At 30.4% G+C, this 10,226-nt stretch overlaps 1 protein-coding gene across 1 annotated transcript; it reads right to left on the reverse strand.

The window, feature by feature from the left end:
• Window positions 1-735: 735 nt before the first annotated feature.
• On the reverse strand, window positions 736-3,876 carry LOC114190044 (uncharacterized protein At4g15970-like). Its single transcript, XM_028078798.1, has 4 exons — window positions 3,402-3,876; window positions 2,379-2,744; window positions 1,192-1,673; window positions 736-1,081 (listed from the first exon to the last, which is right to left on the reverse strand). The coding sequence occupies exons 1-4, from the start codon at window positions 3,594-3,596 to the stop codon at window positions 1,030-1,032; spliced, it is 1,095 nt and encodes a 364-aa protein (XP_027934599.1). The 5' UTR covers window positions 3,597-3,876; the 3' UTR covers window positions 736-1,029.
• Between the last annotated feature and the right edge of the window lie 6,350 nt (window positions 3,877-10,226).

Raw genomic sequence — 10,226 nt, forward strand, 5'->3', positions numbered from 1 at the left:
ACTTCGATTTAGTTTGGATTTTCAAAAGAAAATTATGAAAAAATGATATATTAAAAATAATGTCTTTCTGGACGAATTTTTTATCAATAATTTTTAGTAATGAGTTTTAGATGGACGTTTTTTTCTTTTTTTCTAATTACAAGAAAAGTGTGGGAAATACAAATTCAGAAGGAGAGATGATGATATTTAAAGTATTTAATTGACTACATGTATTCTAATCTATATTATGGGAATATATACAACATTGTGATTGAATATTTGAAGTTATTTTATTTTCTGAACATGTTATTCTTTCTACAAAGTTTTATTTAGAAATTATTGTATACATAGATTGAAAAAGTAAAAAAAAAAAAAGTAGAGTAAATAATATAAAAGATATGATGAAAAGGGAATGAGAAGATTACTAGAGAAAGAGAGAGAAATACGAACTTCGTTCCGAAGCATCTTCATCCGTAGACATTTCTCCGGAAAGCATAATTAGGGTTATCTGACGCTGTCTGCATACCATCCCTCCGAAGAGCTACGAATTTAAGGGCATTCAATTTTATCAAAACCATCGAGACTTGCAACTCACTATGAACAAAATTAGTAATTGTGCAATAGAGGGCAAAGAAACGGAAGCAGGGCCATGGTTAAAGGCAGAAAGTAGCTTTCAAACAATTCATCTACAGCCCTTTCAATTTAACTAGTTTGTTATTCTTGCTTCAATTTCTAAACTAGTTAAGACCTGTTGGGTTTATGTTTCTGAATTTATTTATTGAGGGAAAAGACGAAGACATAGATGTTGACTGTTGAGGATAAGAAAATAGTTCCAGTACCATAGTGCTAGAAAATTTGCTCTAGGAAAACACAAAAAATCAACGAATTAAACAGCTTATTACATCTTACACATTGCCCAATGTACTTTTACTTGGAAGAATTCTTCCATCAAATGTTAGTTTAGCAAAGTTGATTTTCCTAATTCAAACCTTCATCCGAGTTCACAGTTGAACTTCCACATTTAAGTCAGAAATGTATGGAATGAATACTTTATTCTTCAGGACTCCTTTTTGGTGCATCATGGTGCCTGAGAGAATCAAGGCTGAGGTGAAATTTCACCCCATTAATAAAATGATAAGTCAAAAAGAGTTGTTTCACAATGGTAAGGAAAAACAAAGTTAAATTATAGAAAGGCTTGAGTAAACGGCCAACCTGCATTTTTGAGGAACCCTCCAGGAAACAACCGACAACTTCTTCAAACTTGGAGGTAAAGATAAATAATGTTTCCAATCCTGAAGCATTATTCTGAGATCGTGAAGCTTGCTATCCAAACCAAAACAACAGTTTGCATGCATGGTACAAACATGGTTTAAATCTCTACTTGGTTCACAAAGACCACCAAAATTAGATGTATCCAAAAACCTCATCTTCAGTCCAGTATAAGTAATGAAAGGATGAACCTTGATGAAGTTAAGGACATCTTGATCATGGTATCCAGGATAGGTTTCTCGTGAAGAGTACCAGAATTTATAAAACTCTATTGATCTATTATTGGACTTTACAAAGTTGAACCCTCCGTTGGGTCTGTTCTTTACATCATCAAATCTACCAGTGAAATGATCGCACGCTATCTGGAAGTCTGCATCAACGTGAAAGTGTGGAAATGGGTTCCTAAACCACATGACATCGGCATCCTGGGACAGGAACACCAAAGTAAGTATCTAATTAAGATACTTCTGAAATTTATCTAGCTTCTTCTATAGATTTTTCTGAAGTCTTGTCCTTTTCATATCTTCCCCTTTTGCAAAAAGAAAATTCAGTGTAGGAAGATACATAAGAGCATCAACAAAAAATGTATAGCCTAAACTTTGCTGTTATGACACTATGCACTGATACGCTAGTTCCTATCAGTTGCCAATTTCAGTTCAAATAAAATTCCGAAAATGAAGTTAGAGGCAGAAGTTTAGCTCAACATACAGTTCTACAAAAATAACCAAGGAATCATATTTTCCTCAAGATTTGATCAGAATATTACATTAACCACAACCACATTTTACTTTTCCTTATCAAACAAAACCCAAAATAGAATAATTCTAAATCATGCCAAATAGATAAAGCCCACATGCATTGCTACAATCAATAGTATTTGTTTGTAAAATACTCAATAAATTAGCCAAGTATACAAAGTCAAAATACAAGTAACCCATTCCCTCACTCACACGACAGACAGTTTTTCCCATCACGCACTATATCATAAGAAAATCAATCACAAAAGCAATAAATTCCACAACTTTTAGAATGTTTCCATGGCCACTAAAACTAAAACCACTTTAATGTTCACACAAGTTAGTCCTTGTGAGCTGCAAGAGGTATTATTAGTGATGGAAAAAATAACTTACTGTGAACACAAAATTGTATCCCATCTCAAGAACAGAACGTAGGAAATCAATCCTTCTCCACATCATCATTAAGTAGCGAGGAGTCATAAAGTACGCCTCTTCACGAAAGTCGGTTTCTTCACTAACAAGACAAAAGCAATGAATATGTATAACCTGACAGCGTGCAAAGGCCTTTTGGTCCAATGCAATGATTACCAGATGATTTAAAAAGGAACGGGTACGATCACCTATTCTAAAGCTCTCAAGGAAAAGATCAATGATTGAATTTGGAGCTGCCCATGCTGCATTTAACGTCGTCAAGATTACAGTTCTGTCTTTCATAGCAGCGTCATTCAGGACCTTTTCGAGTGGATATTCATTGCTAGTCTGCTCGAGAGTCAATGATGAAGATTATGCTTATGCTTATGAAACTAGATAAAACAAATGGATTTAGTGTTTATAAATATTCACATTTGAATAACTTTATTCATAAGACCAGAGAATGACTAAAGTATATTCATATCAACAACAGACGCTACAATAATTTTACATTGGGAAATCACCAGCTATTACAAGTATTTCTAATGATCTAATCAACTAAATTAATAGTTCATAAACCTAGTTCCAGTCAACTAAAGTTGAGAATATCTGAAAGTTGCGCATATATCGATTAAAGAAATTTGACACTCAATGTCCACTGAAAAACACCAGTACAATTGACACTACCACAATTAATTCCCCAAATTCATGTCTGTCTCTCGATGATATGCATAAAATACACTTCCTAAAACAAACACATCCAGACTATTCAACTCTGGAAAGAAATTACAGCTCCAATGGCATTTCAATTGGTGATATAACACGGTAAAAACACAAGGCAGTGCATTAATTGTTAAATAAATATAGGTAATGAGACAATGCATTACTTAACTAATTAAGCAGGCGAAAAACAGCGAAGTGACGGAATACGCAGCAACGAGTAGCAGGAAATGAAAAGCAATGCACAATGCGAGAGAACAGAACGAAGCAAGCAACAGAACTGACCGCAAGGGGATCGCTGTACACCGATGGAAAAATGCTAGGAAGGCCTGAGAGGGAATAAGCGTAAGGGAAGGTGGAGAATAATCTACGAGAACTAACGTCTCCAAAGAGCACCAAGCAAGAGAGGGAAACGGTGGCGAAGAAGAACAAGGCGGCGACGGCGCGCCGTAGGTTGCGGACTTTGGTCTGCCGAAGCATGTCGGCGGAGAGATCACCAGCGGCTAAGCGACGCGTCGCTCTGGCGGAGGAAAAACGTGTCCTCTGGCGGCGCGTGAGAGGTCATGATAGCGTTTGTGTGAAAAGATGATGAGAGAGATCAGAAATTCAAAAATCGAGGTGTGAAGAAGTGTGTGGATTGAATGAAGATTGTGTGTTCGAGTTGAAAAGCTCAAGATTCGAAGTGATTCTGTTAGAAACGCAATGCCGAAGCATTTTGGTGTTACTGTGTCCAGTGTGCCCATTGCACTCACACCTGGCATTGCACCTTCTCAATTACTTGCAGTTAGTCAACAAGAAAAACATCCTATTTTTTTTTTTTTTCAATTTCTTTTGTTATTAAAATTTTTTAACATGATAAATCTCAGACACTTTAAAATGTATACTATATTTATTTTATTTTTTCTAAAAACTTATGAAATGAATAAAATGGAGATATTCATTAAATTTTTCAATCTTACTTATCATCACCTCTGATATTTTAGGTAAGATAAAAGTATTATAAATGTGTTATTAACAAAGTCTCAAATGATTACTATTCACTAATTTTTAGAGAAAAAATCACTTGAATTACAACTTTTTTTATAGTATAATTAACGGTAATTTTGATTGAAGAGTATAAGTTTACATATTTCTAGTATAAAAATATTACATTGTGAATCCCTTCGAATTACTATTAACGTGATTATTATAAAAATTAATAATTATTATATATTATCATTTATTACAACAGTGAAAAAATATATTATAGGACATAAATTGTTGTTGATGTTGTAAGACCCCTTTTTTTTCTATTTTAAACTTTGTCCTAAAGAGGGATTGGGCCTAGCCATTTAAGGGTCCAAATTCAACCCACATTGGACCCCAAGACCCCCTCACAGTCACTTACCCTTTATTCTGCCACTTTTACAGAAAATAGTCCTCTCTGTGTCTCTTGTGCTGAAGCAGAAAGCTCTGCTAGAGCTTGAACAAATTCCTTGATTTCCATAGTTGAAACCTCTTTCTACCACATAAGTTGATTCCTTCCCTTGTTTCCTTTTGTTTTCAGCTCCTAAGTTCTGGTCCTACCTTAATCTCTATCAAATCTGAGTTTTTTTTTGTGCTCGTGTGTTTGTTTTCAGCTCATTAAGTTGTTCTTGGTACTGGTTCTCTTCCACCAAGAGTCCTTTAAGAACGTTTAGCTCCATTCGAGGTAAGGGAAGCTAAAGTTTATGTTTTTTTAAATTTATTATGATTTCTATATAGGTATCAGATTTATGTGACAGGAAGCACCTTGTAATTTAACTGTTGCTGGACAAGGTGCATCATTTCTGTACTTTTATTGGTATAGTGTCTGATTGTATTTAATATTTATCCTTTTAAGGATATGTCATTTTCTGTACATAGTTTCTTTGGTTGAAATTTTAGATGTTGATTGTTGCCCGCATTGAATCATTGACATTAGATACTTTTATTTATTTGTTGAGATTTTATTCATAAAAATAGTTTGCCTTTGGTCTCAATCTCTGAAGACTTGGGTTTATGTTGAAGTATGAACCAAGTAAAATTGTTTTTTTTTTAAACATTTGTGGATTGATATCTTGTTTAAATTATTCTTTTATTGAAAATTTCCCCTGTGCAGGATTTGTAGAAAATAATTTAAGGTGTTGATGCTTACATTAAAAATGGCATGTCCCTTGACAATTTTCATATTGCATCGAGTACATTTTATGTTTTGTAAAAATAAAAAATCTAGATAAAAGTATAAATGTGAGGAGTATTCCCTTCTGGGTAAATTATATTTTGGTTAAATAATTTTTTAAATTATTATATATGTAACTATTTTCACCAGAGTAAACCAGTTTAATGAGAACAGAATACATTGTTGTAAAAGACATTATTTTGTTGCAAGTGATATCATGAATCCCTACATGTATTGATTTTTAGACCGGTTACTTTTTCCTTCATCTCATAATTAGTAATGTCTTTCCTCTCCTAGTAAAGGTCAAACAAAAAAAATATATATAATAAATAATAAATATTCTTTTAGTTTTCTGATGAAATTTTAATCATTTTGTTACATTTTAGAATACCAATATCTTTGATTCTTGTATAAGAATAAATGACATTAATTTTTATTCTCATTATTATAAAAGAAAAATGTTTTTTTTAATGTATTAATTACCAATTACCAATTTAACATAATTTGTTCAAAGTCTTTCACATGCAAGTTTAACAATGGGTTTTACTTTTATATGCTACTGTCAAATATTATTAAAACTATTTATATATTTGTAAGTTCAAAACAAATGTCAGATTTTCAATGATAATACATGTTTTTTTTAGTCATTCCTATGAAACTCAGGTAGGAGACGCTGTGTTGACTGTTGTTTGTTTTATGATGGTTTTCTTTAATTTTCCCTTACTCAATATAGATGATCATGTCTGTTTGTATGCTTTAATGAGATTGATAATGAAAATGTTGGTATGGAAAGCATGACTTGTTTTGTGGTTGGTGGAATGGCATGAAAATTGAATTCTTGAGATGGCATGTGGAAATTTATTGGTAAAAGAGTTTCAAGGGAAACTCTTGGTAATGGTAGTTAGTGTATACCTTGATATAGGAGATGTCTAGATAAAGGAAGGTATCCTGAACTTTAATAATCATTCACGCTCACATAGAGCAGAATGATTTATGTGGTGAGAGTGACAGGAGGTCCTAGTCTTGGGATGTATTGAGCCTAAGACATTAGAGGATTAACCTTGTGTGTGGTTGGGTAATAACCCCTTGCGTCTAAACTTTGCAGAGTTTAGAAACCAGAACAGGTGCATACTTCCTTTAAATTCTATATCAAGAGTATGATCCGGATATTAAGTCATAGAGTCTTGCAATTGTTTGCTTTCACATGATTTGGGTGCCTACTGCTTTGTTTGATTATAACATGTTTATCATTTGGTTGCTTGATAACATGTTACAATATTTTACTCTAGCTCACCCTTTCATTTTTGTCTGTTCCTTGCTTTGCTCTCTCTTTTGCAATGATCACTAATTTATTGGTGTGAGCATATGTGGAAACCCTTGGTAGAACTCAGGATGGTGAAGATGCTGCTGTGTAGAGTGGTCCCCATGGTCTGGGTTATGGCTCACTGTTGAACCACTTTTTGAAGAACTCTTGTTTATTTAAATTCGTTGCTCTGTGAGCAATATTTTGTAAAACAATAGTACCCTTGTGTCCTTTTATGGCAAGTGTGGTGTGCCTAAGCTTTCATTCCAAATATACTATGGATAACTGGGATAACTGTAATAGTCAGTGCATGTATGCTTCATGATATGTGCTCTTTTACATTATAATTATGTGATGCTTAATTTTAGTAGATTACTCTATTTAAATTGGGATGTCACTTATGTAATATTAATGAAAATATAGAAAGAGGAAGGGGAGGGAGAGGTAGTTATGTTTTTTTTCTTTTTGTCTTTAAATCTTTTGTTAATGTTATTAATGTAAATAGAAATTTGTTATTAATGTTTTTTCATGATGTAACTACTTGGAAATACTTAATATTGGAAGTGGTTTAGAGCTTAAATATTTTATTATTAAAATATAAATTTAATAAATCGGAAAAAAAATAGTCCAGTCTAATTTAATAAAGATTGTAATTTTTCTAAAATTCTTTTTCTTTTTCTTACATTTTTGTATGAGATTCTAACCAACAGTTTTCTTTTTTTTTAAATCATGACTCACCATCTTTATAAAATATTTTGGATGCAAAACAAATGTATACAGATTTTGTAATTATAAGCCTTTTAAACTCTGCCACTTAGTGGTAGATTTTAAAAAATAGTTTAGGGATGCTAAGATAAGATGTATGCAGATTTTGGAAATTAATCCAGGTAAGTTGTTTTCTACCAGTACTTTAATTACTTATCTTGGTATTAAAGATGATATGATCACTAGTTTTGTTGTAAAAATGTAGTATGTTGAATGGATTTGTATAATTGAGTTAATATTGAATTTTGATAAATATCATATTTATGACACGATTGTGTGAATATTTATCAATCAGAATTTATCTGCTTAGCCATTTTTAACCAATTATACCATTATTAGCATAAAAAGAAGAGCATAATTGTTCAAGACATACCAATTATTTTATTTAATATATTTGTTGAATTTTTGAACTAGTGCAAATTCATTAACATTTTAATAAGTTACCGAACGAAATTTGACTTATAAAAATCATAATTTGTTACCCGAGTCTTGTAAACAAGATTTCCTGGGTTTAGATTATTGAATAAGTATACTGGTAAACAAAAATCATTTTAATACAACTCAAATAGTTCATGATGGTTGGGTTTATGGGTGCATTAAGCTTTAGTACTTTATTGGAAGAGTTGGTACCCTTGTTAAGTGAAATTCGAGATATAAAAATCCAAAAGGTTCAAAGGAGATGATTGTTGGACGAGTCTAAGTGATCGTTGCACAATTCAAGTGATCACTGAGTGAGTTTACATTCAAAAATGTCTTCTTGAATGAGTAAAGATGCTCGTTGGATGAAGCCAAGTTTAAAAAACTTCTAACTTTGTTTTGTTGAACAAGATTGTATGCTTGCAGAACAAGAGAGGAAATATTTTATAAACAAATGAATTGATTTTGAGACTTCAAAAAAATTATGTAGATGTCTCACCAAATTAAGTTAGTTGTAAGTCAAAATCTCTTGTGAGAGGTGTGTAAGGTAGACAAAGTTTGAATGTTAATCAAAATTTATTATTGTTATGTATAAGGATGATTCGGGCTTGAGTGTTAGCAATGGATATTGTTCATATTATTGATTAATCATAATATATGGTGCACGAATATGATACATGTACATATACGTAAGATAGATAAATATACAAATATTATTAAAAACATGATAAGTATTTAATTATTATTGTGTAAATTTAAATTAAAATCATATTTTTTAAACATTGTCAGAATAAAAATTTATAAATTATTGTCATGATAAAAATATTACTATTTTATATATTAGATACTTCATTTAGTAATATCACAAAATATCACACAGTGTCAAACACACGGATACATAACCCACCCACTTTAAAGTATCGATGGATTATAGATCATAATGTGTAATGAAATATTAAGTTGATATATGTTTAGTATGAATGTAGTTATTTTCAATGAATAAAAATAATCCATTAATTTAGACTTTGGTTTCTCTCTCTCTCATTCACTTTCCTTTCTCTCCTCTCTCTCTTTCCCCTTGTATTATAAGTTAAATAAAAGTATATTTTTTATTTTATATGAACCAAAATTTATTTATGTTTTTTGGAATTTGAGATGCACAACTAATTTTCATTTTATGAAAAATATTTATTTATTTTTAATAAGATTTTACACGTTTTTTTTTTCAAATAGGCAAATGTGTTAATGTTCTCTTTAAATACTTGTTTTATAAAATTACAAATATTTCTGAACAAAGTTATAAAAACACTTTTGTACTTATCCCTGTCCATTTAAGAGACCAAAGTTAGACAAATATTAATGTACCATTTAATGTCATTAATATCATTTTTATATAAATCTATTAATAAATAATTTATTTTTATCTAAAACGGTATAACTGTCATTCAATTCTGCTTTTAATATAATAAATTGAAAAATTAAAATATCACTTCCGTTACACCTTATTTTTAATACATCTCGTTATTCTAACTATTAGTTTTTTTTATTTTTATATATTTCATTTAATTTCAATACATATTCGTTTACTATAATCCATAACCAATCTATTGATATAAATTTAAAATTAAAATGATAAATTTTTAAATGTAAAATATTTATTAACTAGTTAGTATTGGAAAAAAAAACGTAGCACTTATCTTGACATATCAATGACGACTATGATATCAAAATATTGCAGTAAAATAATTTTAAAAGTTTGAAACATTAATCTATTTAAATCTGTATTTTCATTTCAAACATTTTATTTTCATTATAAAGTTTCAAAAAATATATATTTGGTTGAGTCAAGTTTTATTAATTTGTAAATTGTATGCAACTCATTATCATCTCAAATGAAACAATCATGGATTAAAAGGAAATGAATATGGTTTTTCCATTGTAACACCAGAATGAATTTATTTAAATTTATGTATGATAAAAAGTCATTAATTACACCTGCATAAAAAAATGTTTTTAAAATAAATTTATAAGTTAATACTCATTACAAATAAAGTATTTTTGACAATGTAATCATTCAAACATTAATATCAAGGGATATTTTTTCATGATATGATAATTAATACATTTATAGACGAATATATTTGTTCGCTTGAAACAAAATACGAAGAAAATTAAAGTTTTGTAGTAATTATTCAAAGTCATCTAAAAGTCCTTTTAAACAACTATAGCATTCTCGATATATCTTAAACATCCAAATCAACACATTTTACACTCTAATGTCTGCGAGTGCGAACCCATTTATTCTCAAACCCTAATGTCCCTTGATACAAATATATTTCAATACCACCATTATTTATTTTCAACAACCCAACTTTGTATTTTTCACTAAAAATCCGTATGATCCAATGAATGAATTTAAATTGGGTTAAATATTTTTTTAATCGTT

This window comes from Vigna unguiculata, chromosome 7, assembly GCF_004118075.2.
Source record: "Vigna unguiculata cultivar IT97K-499-35 chromosome 7, ASM411807v1, whole genome shotgun sequence".
Classification (NCBI taxonomy): domain Eukaryota; kingdom Viridiplantae; phylum Streptophyta; class Magnoliopsida; order Fabales; family Fabaceae; genus Vigna; species Vigna unguiculata.

Excerpts from the sequence above, each read along its gene's own strand:
- LOC114190044 (XM_028078798.1), bottom strand. The coding sequence starts at position 3,596 with ATGCTTCGGCAGACCAAAGTCCGCAACCTACGGCGCGCCGTCGCCGCC. Across the intron at positions 2,745-3,401 it reads TGTACAGCGATCCCCTTGCG|ACTAGCAATGAATATCCACT; the intron begins GTCAGTTCTGTT and ends ACTCTCGAGCAG. Across the intron at positions 1,082-1,191 it reads AGGGTTCCTCAAAAATGCAG|CCTTGATTCTCTCAGGCACC; the intron begins GTTGGCCGTTTA and ends ATTTCACCTCAG.